Source organism: Hydra vulgaris, chromosome 01 (assembly GCF_038396675.1).
Source record: "Hydra vulgaris chromosome 01, alternate assembly HydraT2T_AEP".
Taxonomy (NCBI): domain Eukaryota; kingdom Metazoa; phylum Cnidaria; class Hydrozoa; order Anthoathecata; family Hydridae; genus Hydra; species Hydra vulgaris.
Window position 1 is genome coordinate 58,567,354 of NC_088920.1, and position 15,147 is coordinate 58,582,500.

Consider the following 15,147-nt stretch of genomic DNA (forward strand, 5'->3'; position numbering starts at 1 on the left):
TGAAAAAGAGCAGAATTCCACAGATGACAACGAATTAATTGATGAAGATTATGAAAATGAAAATGGTTTACTCATAATCTCCACTGAAAGCAATGATGATAATTCTTCTTTTCTGGTACATCAGCAAACGTTACTATTAATTCAAAAAGTTCGAAAAGTGGTCAAAGTATTTTGTTCTTTGCCTACAAAAAATGACAAAGTCCTAAAAAAATATGTAAAAGAAGAGTTCGGGAAAGAATTGTCTCTGGTTTTAGACTCAAAAACACGATGGAATAGTTTGGTGTCTATGATAGAACGTTTTGTCAAATTAAAAAATTGCATCAAAAAGAGTCTAATAGATTTAAAATCACCTATTTTTTTTTCAGATGCAGAGTTTGAAATGTTGTCAAATATCCTTTTAGTTTTATTTCCTATTAAGCTTACAGTTGAAGCAATCTGCCGACAAGATGCAACTTTATTATCTGCAGATGCTGCTATTCAATTTATGATGAAATCAATAACTGGCCATCCATGTTCAATTGAAAGCAGCTTTAAAAGTACTTATTCTTGAAAGACAAACAGATATTTCAAGTGTTTTGCATTTACACTATGCAGACTCCAATGAAAATCCGAGCGATGATGAAACTGATAAAGATTATGAATTATTTCCGATCATTACCAAAGCTGCAATCGCAAAAGTTATCGTTTTACAGATACAATGTCTGGGTGTGGCCAACTTGTATTGAAGCTGTATTGTATATGAAGCTGTATTGTATATGAAGCTGTATTGTATATGAAGCTGCACCTTTAGCAACAACATCTACTTCAGCCAACAATATAATAGATACAAATATAATATTCGATGTCAATGATGATGAAGTTGATATTTTCTCTGACTTTTAAAGTCAGAGAAATGAAATTTCTCTGACTTTAAAAGAACAGTTGGAGATAGCAATATCAAAAAAAATTTGCACCAGATTACCTGAAAGTGGAATCGACCGAAATAAAAAAGATCTCACATGCTCAATAAAAAAAGAAATGTCATTTTTTGAGACAAATGACATAAGAGGAAAATACTTAACTTTAATATATAATTATTTGCTAAGTATTCAACCAACCAGTGTAGAATCAGAGAGAGCTTTTTTGGTAGCTGGCTTAATCTGCACCAGAATTCGGTCAAGGATGGGAGATAATTCGCTTAACGACCTATGTTTTCTGATATCTTATATCAACAACCAACTGCAAAAAAGTAGAACCTTAAAAATTTATGTTTTCTTCCTTTTCTTATGATTAATATATAACTAACATTTTACTGAATTTAGTTCTTTTTTTTATTCTTTGAATAGGTTAATATAGTTTTTTTTTAATTGTTAAATCATTTTTTAATTATATTGTTCATTCATTTGTATTATTAAAGGAAATCTAATAATACCGGCTTTATTCCATTTTGTTGGGTTAAAGTCAAGCCTCATTCTTCTCCAGCTTCTCGGCATTTTTCTCCAGCTCCTTCTCAGCATTCTTCTCCAACTGTTGGGTTAAAGTCAAGCCTCATTCTTCTCCATGAGAGAAACTGCTAAATTAAATGTAGCAGCTGCTCTACGAGAGCAGCTGCTACATTTAATTGAATATCTTATCTCAAAAGTTAGGCTCTAGAGAATGAAGAAAAACCTTAAACAGTTTCATTAACAAAGGTAAGTCAAATATTCCATCTCTAATTCACAGGCCTAATCTTATTGTCTCTCTCAAGAATAAGGCAGAACTTTTTGAACTTTTTTCTCTAATTTGACTCTTGAATCTAATGGCTGTAATCTTCCTGTCATTCTATTTAAACAATTTGTCCCATTGTTAGTCAGCCAAATCACTCCAGATTCTGTTGCTAAAGTTATTTTTTAATTAAACTCTTCTATGGTTTGTGGTCCAGACAACATTCTTGTCATGGTTTTACAAATGTGTTCTCCAGAACTCGCCTAAATTCCCTCCAAACTATTTAATAAACGCTTAACTAAATCTTGTTTTCCTGCCTGCTGGAAAATGGCATCTGTGGTTCTAATTTTTTAAAAACTCTTGAGAACCTTTAGACCCAGCTATTGCCTGATTATTCTTCTCTCTTTTATTAGCAAGGTTATTAAGTCTTTAATTAACAAGTTTCTAACATCCTATCTTGAGTCTAATAACTTACTCTCAAACAATCAATATGGTTTTCTATCTTCTTGTTTTATGGCTGAATTGCTAACTGCTTTAACTGAAAGATTCTGTAGTGCATTAGATAAGAGCGGTGAGGCAAGGGCTAATGCTGTTGACATATCAAAAGCTTTTGATAAAGTTCAGCATGCCAGTCTTAACTACAAACTTACTTCATATGGTATATCATATTGGAAAAGTATTTGAGTATTAAAGTTGTCCTCAATGACTTTGATTCATTGACTTTATTACTTTATGTACCAAGCTAAAGCCTCTCTTCCATTGTTGTAAGGTTTCTCTTTTCTACAAATACTATCATGGTCTCTGCTCAAAGGAGCCATCATCTTTAGTTCCATCAATCAAAACTCATTCTGGCTTGACTTGTCACTCAACAAAGTTGCATCCTTTTACATTTGTTTGTGCAATATCAAATGTGAGAAAAATGATTGGTTGCAGACAAATTATAAATCAAATTATAAATAAAAAATTATTTAAGCTATATTCATAAAAGTTGCAAGAAAAATTAAACATGATAAATCACCGTGCAATATATTTAAAAAATTTTACAGTTGTCTGTTACAGTTGTCAGTTAGTCACACATCTGCAGTTATGTCTCATATATACAGTTCAATATTATATTACATAAGTTATTAAGTGGTAAATTATGAATCTAGATAAACACCATGGTATTTTAATTGAATACAGAGTATTTTTAAAATTTCAAAATTTACCTATTTTTAAATTAAACTTTGGTGGTTTTACTGGTCAGTTTTTTATTTTTACTGGTCAGTTTTTTATTTTTACTGGTCAGTTTTTTGATAAATTTTGAACCTGTAAATTTATGTCACTAAGTATTTAATATTAAAATTTTTATTCCATAAAATAGGAGCCTGCTGCATATTTTGATTTAATTGAAGTAGTTGGAAATGGTACATATGGACAAGTTCATAAAGGGCGTCATCGAAGAACAGGGCAGTTAGCAGCTATTAAAATAATGAGTGTTAATGAAGAAGAAGAAGAAGATATAAAACTTGAAATTAATGTTCTACGAAAGTATTCGAATCATGTTAACATTGCACGATATTATGGTGCGTTTATTAAAAAAGGTGCACCAAATGCGCAAGAAGATCAACTGTGGGTAATTCCTAATTAATTTTTACTGTTGAATATTAAGTTTAAAACAACAAAAACTATTAGTAATAAATTATTCTGTTTAATCGTTGATTCACATATAAATTCATCAAATAAGAATTATTAAATTTTTTTATTTTGATTTTTATTTTAATTTTTTTATTGCCATTCTTCTTATATCCTGTTGGTAATTAGAGATTTTCACTATGATGAGTGGTGCTATGAAATTTAAAAAAAATTATATCCTTTAGCACCACTCTCTTTTTTTTCTTTTTGTTCTTTTTCATTCACCATCCTTTCAAGAACGTTCTATTTTTAATATTGTTTCTGGTACATTTAATCAATGTGTCTTTATCGCTCATCACACTGAATGCCTAAGGTTTACTCTATCACTTTTATAGTACTTGTTACTTAGTTACCATACTTTTTGTATATCTAATCATTATCATGATTTTTTCGTTTCAATTTCATGTTTTCATTGTTTGGGTTTTCATTTCGATTTCAAAAAGCATATTTTTGCCTTGACTTAAAATGAGTTTAAAATGTTTTGTTGAATGTTTGTATGTCACCTCAGAAGTTATGCTCTCTAGATTATGGGTAAATTTTTAACAAATAAAAATCTAGTATTTCATTTTTTTTTTTTATTTATTTGCATAATTCAGATAATAATAAGACTCTGGAAGATAACATAAAATTGTTATTTCGTCATTGTAATAAATTTTTTTAAGCTTTTTTGAAAACATCTTTATATGCCATTTTAAATAACTTTGTAGTTGGTTATGGAGTTTTGTGGAGCTGGATCTGTAACAGATCTTGTCAAAGGTATATTATGTATTCATTTTTAAAAGAAAAATAAACTTTTTAACTTATATACTTTATAATCATTGTTTAGTCATTTATTTATATATAGTATTTGTTTACTAATTTATTTTATTAATATCTATTTTAATTTTGTGTTTTACATATTTTTATAGCTACAAAATCTAGATCTCTTAAAGAAGACTGGATTGGCTATATATGTAGAGAGGTTCTGAATGTAAGTAACATCAATTGTGGTTATAACTATGCTATTGAAATAAGTTACAATTAATTTTTTTAATGAAAAATTTATTTTTTCATATATAAGTTGTATAACATTGACATTATATATGACCAGGGATGTAGAATTCTTGCTTTAAGACTCTAAACTTTAGAACTTCAGTTTTCTAGAAGATGGGTCCATTAGGTTGAGTTCAAATTTTTGATATACTTTATGATTTTTTTATTAAAGTAGGATTTTTCCTCAATTCTTACTAATCAGATCTCCACTCATCAGATCCACTACAGATCTAGTGATCCTCACCACATCCCTGGTATTACCGCACTCAACTTATTTCACCACGCAGCGGCCTTGTTTGCCAAGGTTTGTGTTTCGAAGTTATAGAGTTTAGAGAGGGTTGTAACCACAACTAAAGTAGCCTCCTCGACTCATGGCCTTGAGGAGGTGAATTGAAATAGGAGAAGAAAAAAATCTACATTCTGATATTTAGTATTGTTTCTAAAATTAGAATTTTAGATTTATGGAAAGATGAATCACAGGTAGATAAGTTTAATGGATTTAAATATTAAACCTGTGGTTTCTTAATGTCCAAACATGAAAGTGATGTCGTAAACAAACATGTGAACAAGCCAGTTTTATATAAAACATAATAAATTAGATTGATAATATTTTATTTGGTTTTGAACATGTTTTCTATTGAAGCTGTGTTTAGCAAAACAGTTTTACACATATGATTCAAGGCAATACTATATTTTTAGTTACATTTTTATATCTTTAAAGTAATATTGTTTTATTCATGTATGTGCGGTATAATACTACACCAGGTTGGTTTTACTCATAAAAATAAAAAAACTTCAAAGCTGTTAATTTAAATTATTTATTTTAAATAATTTAAATTGCATAATAATATTTATTATATTGTATAATTAAGGTTTTATCGAAATGATTTAAAACCATTGTAATGTTCTTTTTAGCACAATGCGTTTTCTTGTTTTGTGTTTATTTGGAAATGATTCAAATATAAAGATGTTTAAAATATTTTCAGGGGGTCAATCATCTCCATCACAACCATGTAATCCATAGAGATATTAAAGGTCAAAATATACTTCTTACAGAGAATGCAGAAGTTAAATTAGGTATTATGTTTTCATACTTTGTTTATTTGCATAATTTCTATCAAGTTATTTTTTTAAAACATAATTGTTTACTTTTTTATCTAGAACTTTAATAATTTATTGTAGGTTATTATGGTTTTTATGATAACATTCTATAATTCAATTCAATTGGTTAATTTAACTAAGAACGGTTGAAATGAGATTGAAAAACCCTTAAATCCTTAAAAAGTTTGATGAATCAATTTATTTCTAATTATGGTGTTATGCAAAAAATCCTCAAAAATGCAAAATAAAACAAAATATATTTTTTAAATTCAGTTATATTTAATTGGCAACCACAGAGAAGATAACTAATTAGAAAAAAAAAACAGCACACAGAAAACTCTAAGTTATATGAATCAATAAATATAAACTTTAACAATTTATTAGTTTTTTAATACATTAGAGGACAGTTATAGTAAAAGAATGCAGCCTTGTCAAATGGATGAGTTGGATAAGATTTTGTATTGGTAGATGGAACAAGACATAACAGCTCATTTTAGCAGTGACATTAATAGTATTTGTAGAAAAGAGAATAGCGATGTAGCAGAGACTGAACCTTGCGCAATAGAAAATAGCAATGCAACAGAGGCTGAGCCTTTTAGAAAATAGAATAGCAATGTAACAGAGTCTGAGTTTTGTAAAAAAGAAAATAGTGAAGAAATAGAGGCTGAAGCTTGGCTATTAGAACAGTTCAAATTACAAGTGCATTATTTCTAAAAGAAACATGGTATCATATGAAGATCCAACACAAATATTTAAACAATATTCCATACAGGAACTTTTTTAGACATAGGATAAAATCAGAAGTGAAGTGGTGAGTACTATAAAGATAAACAAACTTAGCAGATGTAGAGCATATGTAAAACACCAGCATTGTAGACTCTATTAAAGCCTTAAATATGTTAAGAGCATTTTTCAGGTCTTTTTTTAAAGTTTTTTGCAACTTGTAATTTACGTACATGTTAAGTTATTTTATGTAAGCAATTTTGATTAAGCGACTTATTTTTTTTTTATATATATTTAAATTAGTTAAAAGTTTTTTTTTTATTTTTTTATTAAACTAAAAAAAAATGTAAAATTTAATTAGGTTATTTAATATTAAAATACAGTGTGGCTCTTGCATTTGCACTGTTGCTTTAATTTTATTTTAATGTCTCGGTAGTAAAGTCTGGTTCATTTAAAATGAGTGTACATACATTGACTGATATAATGATAGGTGCTGAGCAGCGCACATAAATCAATTAAGCATTTTGGTTTAGGCAGGCATTCTTTAAACCAAAGAAAAAAATCAACCAATCAAAATTCATTACCGCGACTTTAAGAGAAAAATTAAAGCAATGGTACCATTGCACAAGCAATAGTGATTCAAATAATACATTTGGTAATATATTTACCTAATTGAGTTGATTTTACAAATGAACTTTTTTGTGGTTATTCATTATATTGCGGTAGTTATAAAAAATTAATGTCCTTAAAAAAATATACATTAAAGATAAATTTATGATGTCCAAGTTACATTAAGCTCATGCCTAATGAATTTTTTACTTAAATCAAGACATGATTTTTCTTTTGTGAAAATTTAACCTTAACCTTAACTTTTGGCAATCAGCTTTATTACAGGTAAATAGACCCCAGAATATTAGTTTTTAAAATTAGTGACATAGAAACCTTAATTTTTCTGTTAAATCTTACTTGATTCCTGAAACCATTTCCAAGATTTCTTTTCTCTCTATGATCCTTGAACCTGGGTAACTGTTTTTTTCCTTGTTTATTTTTAGCGTGACTTTAGTTACATGCAACAAAATTTATCAGATGTTTAATAAGCTTTTATGGCATTTCATATTTATGTTTCCAATAGGTAGCCATAAACATGTTTTAGAAATGAAATTGTTACTATTTTTGGTGGTTGATTATTTTCAGTACTTTCACTTATACACAACCTTGGTTGTAAGAACTAATCTTTTTGTATATGCTCAGTGCTAAGTACTTCACCAAAGATAATTTTTTTTACCTGTATTTATGAATGTTTCTTTTAATGCTCACTCTGGCTATAATTCTACAAGTTCATGAAACTTTCCCTGCCAATTGTCATAAAAAGAGAATTATTTAATTAAGTTTCTGTACTGAGAATGCAATTTCTGATTGATTCAATCACTCAGTGATGCCATTTCTACCAGGTAGAGTGATAAAAGTCTAATATTTTTGCTTCTTAGAAATGTCTATACCATCTGTTAAATAATCATCAGATAGGATAACAACAGGCAGTTTGATATTGTCCTTGTCTATATAGCTGAAAACTTGTGTAAAAATTTTTTTTTCAATAAACAAACTATAGCTCCTGAAAAAAGGCAACTATTAAAAATTAAAAAAACTGATTAGAAATAGTAAATCAATTGTGACTGAAATCTTTACAAAAATTTTTACATTAATACAAGTAATAAAAAAAGAAGTGAATTTGAATGTATTTTCAATCTTTTTTGGAATTTCTTTTGAATAACCTGAGTTACTACTATTTTGAAAGTTGGTAACAGGCAAGTTAAGTTTAGAGTTGATTTTAGAGCTGATGCTATGCAACATATACTGATGCTGGATATTGTTGGTGTAGATTCAGATGGCAACAAATCTTAAGGTTTGTTTATCTGTTTGAGGAATTGTTTGTTTTTTTGTAACAAACAATTATCATTTTCAAGTAAATACTTAATAATGTATACACACTTATTTATAGATAGATTGATAAATAGATAGGTAGATATATACAAATAGGTATAAATATACAAATAACTCATAACAAATTTTTTATCTTTTCCTAGCTTCAGATCTGCAAAATCATAAGAGTATGAAAGATAGTGAAGAATGGGAAGTTGACTTGATAGTTAAAATTGTAGCATTTAGAAGATTGGGATGACTTGCACATGTTAAACAGCTAGTTGTAAAATAGTTTAAAAGTAATACAGCGGCTTACTTTTAAAGATATGCGGATTAGTGGGAAAAATTTACAAATCTTTCGTGGTATTGAAAAAAATTGTCAACAAATGTGGTAAGAATGTGATCAGCAAGATGGAACAGCACTTGCTTTATGGTTCAGAGATTTCTGGAAATAATGACATCTATCAACGAAGTGTTTGGTGACCTTAACATTGATTCACTTGCCAATAGCAAATGGATGATGCTTTTCTTTTGCCAATGAAACTGGTACTCTCCAGACGGATGCACTTTTTCTATCCATTGTTATACCTTCGATACTTAATTTAGAATGTCCTCTGGAGCAATTTGGAGGTGCCAAAGATGTAGCAGTTAAAATGCTTGCAAAGCTATGCTGTTGGTTTGCAGTTCTTTTGCAGCCAAATGATGCACTGCCAAGTGTCGCATGTCTCCTTGACACCGCTCATGTAATAGCTCTTTTAGATATTGAGCATATAAAAATCAGAGAGTGTGCAAAGACATACATTTTGTCAGGAGCTAAAAATCTGTGCAAACTGATTTACCTTCAGTAATTGCATTTGCTGTTTCTGCTGAGATAGCTCCAGCAATAAATGCATTAACAAAATAGAAATTTTTAGCGGCAAAACAGCAAGTAGATAAAATAAAGCTTATTCCAGTTAATGGAACGCTAAATGAACTCAATAAATATTTAATTGAAATAAGGAACAGCCCTATGTGCCAAAATTTTAAATTTCTGGAAGACAAGATGTGCTGTTTACTCACATATTTCACCACTAGCTGAAGACCTCATTGCAGCTCCTGCAACTCAAGCATATGTTGAAAGACCTTTTTCAATCTGTGGCTTGCTCACAATTACAAATGTCAGCATCATTGGAAATGCGAGTTTTCCTAAAACTATATTCTCATCTAGTCTAGATATAAAATTATATTCTTATCTAGTCTAAATGTAAAACTATATTCTCATCTAGTCTAGATGATATGCTGATAATTATATAATCACTACATCATTTATTTGCAAAATAAATAAGTAATGATTTAAGTCAATATTTTAACTATTAATGAGTTTTTATTGGTGTATACAGAGTTGTGACTATGCTTCCAACGCCCACCCAATTGCGAGGTGCCCAGAAAATTAAGGGTTCTTTTTCAAATTTTAGAGAGCCCTTGCTAAAAAAATTTTAACATATATATAATTATCTTTTATTACCTAATAATTTTTATGCATAATAATAATAAAAAAAGTTTTCTAAAATTTTTTTTTTCAAATGACTGTGTATAAAATGTATTATATATATATATATATATATATATATATATATATATATATATATATATATATATATATATATATATATATATATATATATATATATATATATATATATATATGTCTTTAAAGTTGGGATCCGGTGCCGAAATCAAGGGCTTTGGGGCTGTATAAAGTATCTTAGGGAGATTAGAGGAAGGAGGGATCTGCAAAAAGCATTCAATATAGTAATGGATTGGGGTATGATCAACTTTAAAAGATGCGCACTCTAATTTAAAAAATATTTCCTTATTTCTACAATTTTTTCTAAATTAAAATTTTTTTAAATTATTTTTTAAAAAATGCGGAAGGGGGTATTTCAAAAGCATACTTACTTTTTAGGGGGAAGGTGGACTTAATAGTACGCATAGGAACAGGAGGAGGGGTTTAAATTTTTAAATTTTGGTGTGCATACTTTATGGACGACGCCTTATAAATGATCATGTAAAGCTCAAAGAGTTAAAGAAAACTCATCTTCTCAGAAAGAAGTTTCATAAGAAATTGGAATCAAGCTAAATTGATGAAGAAACTTAAAACCCTATTGATGAAAATAACGGCAACTAAAGAAGTAGGATAAGCTTTATAAATATATACATTTATTGGTATTAATGTGTATTTTCATAAGTAAAGTGTAAAGAATGATTGATTTAAAGGTTAATAAAAGGCGCCTTTTAATAAAAAATATACTTTTTCAAATATAAGAGTTAGAAACATGGTTTTTAAGATAGAAGAAAGAAGTTTTTACACAGCTGCGAAGACAAAAAAAAAAAGACAAAAAAAAGTGAAAAAGGGGAACCAGAATTAAATTTACTGACAATGTTCTTGTAACCAGGGACATTGTTAGGTAAAAATAACCTCAACATATTTTAAAGATGAGCTCGGGATAATTATTAAGGGTTTAAAGTTTAATAATTTCATGAATTATTTTAGTTGATTTTGGTGTCAGTGCACAGTTAGATCGAACTGTTGGTCGAAGACACACTTTTATTGGCACACCTTATTGGTAACTTTTAATAGCATCATTGAAATTTTTTAATGTGCATTTACTGTCTTTACTGAAAACATTTAAAAAAAAAAAAAAGTGTTATGCTTTACAGATTATAACCTCTAGAGTATTTAGGATGGCACCTGAAGTTATAGTATGTGATGAACAACCTGATGCTACTTATGATAACAGAGTAAGCAGTTTAAAGGTTTTTATAAGATGTCAAGCTGTTACAATTTTTTATGCTGTCTTTTTTATTAACTCTGGTTTTAGTGTTGTTTAATCCTTTTGATTTTTGAAATTAGTGTGATATGTGGAGCATTGGAATAACTGCAATAGAAATGGCAGAGTCACAACCTCGTAAGTTTTGAAGGTTTCAATATAAATATTATTTTAATGATCTATACAAATGTTATTAATGATTGTTTGTATCATAGTATGATGTATTTATATCAGCATGTCTTTTATTTGCATAAATATAAATCTGATATGTTAAAACAAGTAGACATTCTAATGAAGATATATTGGCAAATGACAATATTTTATATCTTTTTTAAAACCTTCCTTTAATTCCTAAAGACTGCAATAGTCACATGCTTGGACTGGGCATTTACATTAGTAATAATTGACCCATTTGTCGGGAAACTAGATTTGAATCCACTGTCTATTTTTTTATGTGCTTTCATTTAGCACCACATCACTCTATCGCCTTTCTCTTTGTTCTATATTGCTCTCCTTCATTTCAAGACTGCACTCTTTTCGATGTTGTTTCTGATCAAATTGACCAATTCCTCTCTCTTTATCCAACAGCCAATAATGTTGTTGTTGGTGACTTTAATGCTCATCACACTGAATGACTTGGCTCTAGTTTCGTGATTCCAGACAACCTGAATCATTTACCTTCTCTACTCAACTTATGTCTTGTTTCTGATCCTAGTCAGTGCTCAGTTTCTCCACATTCACCCTTAGGTGCTTCTGATCACAGTTTGATCTCTCTAAAACTAATATCTTATTCTTCTTCATCACCTGAGTCCCCCTATTATCGTACCTCTTACAACTACATTAAAGCTGACTGGGATTCTTTCCGTGATTTTCTTCATAATGGCCCTTGGGTAGAAATCTTTCGCCTTCCTGCTGACAAATGTGTTTCTTACATAACTTCTTGGATTCAGGCTGGCATGGAATCTTTTATTCCCTCTCGACTATTCCAAGTCTTTTATTCCCTCTATTCCAAGTCTTTTATTTCAAGTCTTTTATTCCCTCTCGACTATTCCAAGCCCCACTCTTCTCCTTTGTTTACTTCGTATTATGCTGCTGCAATTTCTAATTGAAAGCATTACTTTAATATCTATCAGCAAAACAATTTTCTGTTTACTATTGCTAGAAACCATTATAAAAAGGTTTTATCTAACACCAAAGCCCGTTATTCTCAGATCATAAAATCTCATATTTCATCTCAAAAATTAGACTCTTGTGACTTTTGAATCTTTAATTAAGAAACACTTAATCTTTCATCTTGAATCTAATAACTTACTTTCTTATCATCAGTATGGATTTTGATCTTCTCATCCTACTGATTTGCTAACAGTAATAACCAATAGGTTTTATCTTGCATTAGATAGAGGTAGAGAACCATCGCTCTTGACATTTCTAAAGCTTTTTATAAAGTTTGGCATGCTGGTCTTCTCTATAAGCTTTCTTCTTACAGTGTATCAGGTAACATTTTTAAGATTATTAAGCTCTTCCTTTCTAATTGTAGTATAAAAATTATCCTCAATGGACAGCACTCTTCTTTATATCCTGTAACATCAGGGGTTCTTCAAGGTTCTATCCTTGACCCAATACTCTATTTTAATTTACATCAACGATCTTCCAGATATTCTCACATCTAAGGTGGCATTGTTTACTGATGATGATTACTGTTGCCATATATGGGGCGGATCTTCCAACAATGCTCTTTCTCTTTTAGACAAGATACAAAAATGGATTGTAAACATAGATGGACCTGCTCTTGCAGCTAACCTCCAACCATTATCACATTGTCTTAATGTTGCTTCTCTTTCTCTTTCTACAAATACTATAATGGGCACTGCTCTAAATATTTAGCATCTCTTGTGCTATCGACTAAAATTCATTCTTGTGTTACTCGTCATTCAATTAAGTCTCATTTTTCTGTGAATATTCCTAAGTGCTCTAAAAACTCTTATATCTCTAGTTTTTTTATCGAGCATCTTGGGAATTCGCTTCCTTCCTTCCTTTATTGCTGATCTATATAATTTGCAATCTTTTAAGTCATCTGTCAATAGTGGTTTAATAGTGGTTTAATACCTTTAATAGTGGTTGCTTGCAGCCTTGTTAGAAGCAAATATGTTGAAAAAACAAAAACATTTTCAATTGCTTTATTACAACTGTAAAATTACGAATTTTTAGTAATTTTAATCTAAATATTAAAAAAGTCTCAAGAGTTAACAAAAAGTCACTTTAATACATTTATAGTGTACAGTTTACAAAAGTATTTGATTAATATTTTCCATTTTTCCTGAGGTATACTTTTAAAAATTGTGAAGAAAATTAAAGTTGCATTTAAGCAATAGTTTTAGAACACTTTTATAAATAAGGAAAAAAATTAAATGTGTATGACAACAATAGTTTAAGAAAAGTTTTTATAAATTGTAAAGAAAGTTTCACTTTTTCCATTACTTCTAAACTTTTCTTCATGTTAATTTATGCAGTCTATATTTATGCATAAATAAAAATCAATTTGCCACAATGTCTGTTGTCAATAAACTCTATTTCTTTCTTTGTATTGTAACCAAGGCTGGCACCCAAAAACTCAATACTTAGAAACCCACGCAAAAAACAAGTAATTTTTCTTGGTTTTTTAATTAGGTTTTTTTTAAGTTATTGTTAATTTTAATTCTAATGAAATAGACTATATAAAGTTGTATTAGATGTATACAAAATAACATTGGTAAACATTGCATATTAAATAAGTAAATCAAATTAATTAAATGATAAGTTGAAAAAAAGTTACAGTTTTATAGCAAATAAAGTAATCAAAAAGTTTTTAGTTTTATTAAAAAGTTTTAATCATCAAAATGTTAAAAAATATCTCACTTTTGTTTAAGCTTTGTGTGACATGCACCCAATGCGAGCATTGTTTCTCATACCTCGTAGTGAACCTCCTCGTCTCAAATCAAGAAAATTATGGTGATTTTATATTTTTTGAGTTTTCTCTTTAGTTTCTTATAATTGAAACATTTTTCTTTTAAAAATTTTTTACTGTAATACATTACATAAATTAAGTTTAAAAAAATATTTTTCACTAAAAAAATAGTTAAGATTTTAACATTAACTAATTTATTTTGGTATTTACTTTTATTTTTTTATTTATTTATACCTTTATCTTTATATCTTTTTATTAATTTAAGGACTAAAAAATTTCGAGAATTTGTAACAGTTTGTTTGATTAAAGATTATTTACAGAGGCCAACAGCTGAGCAGTTGCTACAGGTATTATTGTGTTTAAATTTAGCAACATATCTCTTATATTTAAATAACACACTGTTTAAAATGCATTCTTTAGCATGATTTTATTCGAGGATCTCGTTCACAAGATCGAAAAATAAGGATAGAAATAAAAGATTTTATTGACAGAGCTCGGCGGCGTAAAGGAATGAGTGAATCTGAAGATGACTTTGGAGAAACTAACGCATTTGACTTGGCTGCTGTTATTGAGGAAGAACAGCAAGGTGATACATTGGTTGGTGTTGCACCTGGTGCAACTTTGAGAAGGAATCTTACAATGATGCAAGGAGGGGAGCCTTCACCTGTTGGTCAGTCATATTTTTTTTGTTTTTGTTTCTATTAGTTTACATGAGCTGTTTAATATAACTTTGATGCGGTATAGTATTTTAACCATTCTAACCATTCTATGAATATACTTTTCAAATATTTATATATATATAAATATTTATATATATATATATATATATATATATATATATATATATATATATATATATATATATATATATATATATATATATATATATATATATATATATATAAAACAGTATTTAACTTTATTGTATATTTGGATAAATTTAAAACAAAATTAACTTATAAAAACTGCCATTATATTATGAATAATCTAGTATTGGTTCCTTGGTTGAGGAGTGGCTTTTTTTTTTGCACCTTACTGTATCTTTTTGCATGTTTATGATATTCGTATTAAGTTTGAACTAAAATTATTACCAAATATTTTAATAATATTAATTATATTAATAAAAATAAAGATGCTTCAGTGTGTCGTTTAAAAAAAAATGTTGATCTTGTTTTATTAAATTTAGAAAAAGAATTTGAAAAAAATATTTTTGAAGAAGATGTTGGACAAAGCACTATACGTAGATCATATGTAAGTTTC

General features: G+C 28.7%; 1 protein-coding gene across 1 annotated transcript in view; it reads left to right on the forward strand.

Moving 5' to 3' along the window:
• The window catches only part of LOC100214284 (serine/threonine-protein kinase mig-15), a 53,376-nt gene that overhangs the window by 8,387 nt on the left and 29,842 nt on the right, over positions 1-15,147 (forward strand). The window contains exons 2-12 of the mRNA XM_065788794.1: positions 3,047-3,298; positions 4,065-4,113; positions 4,266-4,327; positions 5,376-5,466; positions 10,667-10,739; positions 10,857-10,914; positions 11,027-11,081; positions 13,850-13,931; positions 14,153-14,234; positions 14,308-14,557; positions 15,074-15,138. Coding sequence (XP_065644866.1) covers positions 3,047-3,298; positions 4,065-4,113; positions 4,266-4,327; positions 5,376-5,466; positions 10,667-10,739; positions 10,857-10,914; positions 11,027-11,081; positions 13,850-13,931; positions 14,153-14,234; positions 14,308-14,557; positions 15,074-15,138 — 1,119 coding nt within the window. The remainder of the gene's footprint in view (positions 1-3,046; positions 3,299-4,064; positions 4,114-4,265; positions 4,328-5,375; positions 5,467-10,666; positions 10,740-10,856; positions 10,915-11,026; positions 11,082-13,849; positions 13,932-14,152; positions 14,235-14,307; positions 14,558-15,073; positions 15,139-15,147) is intronic.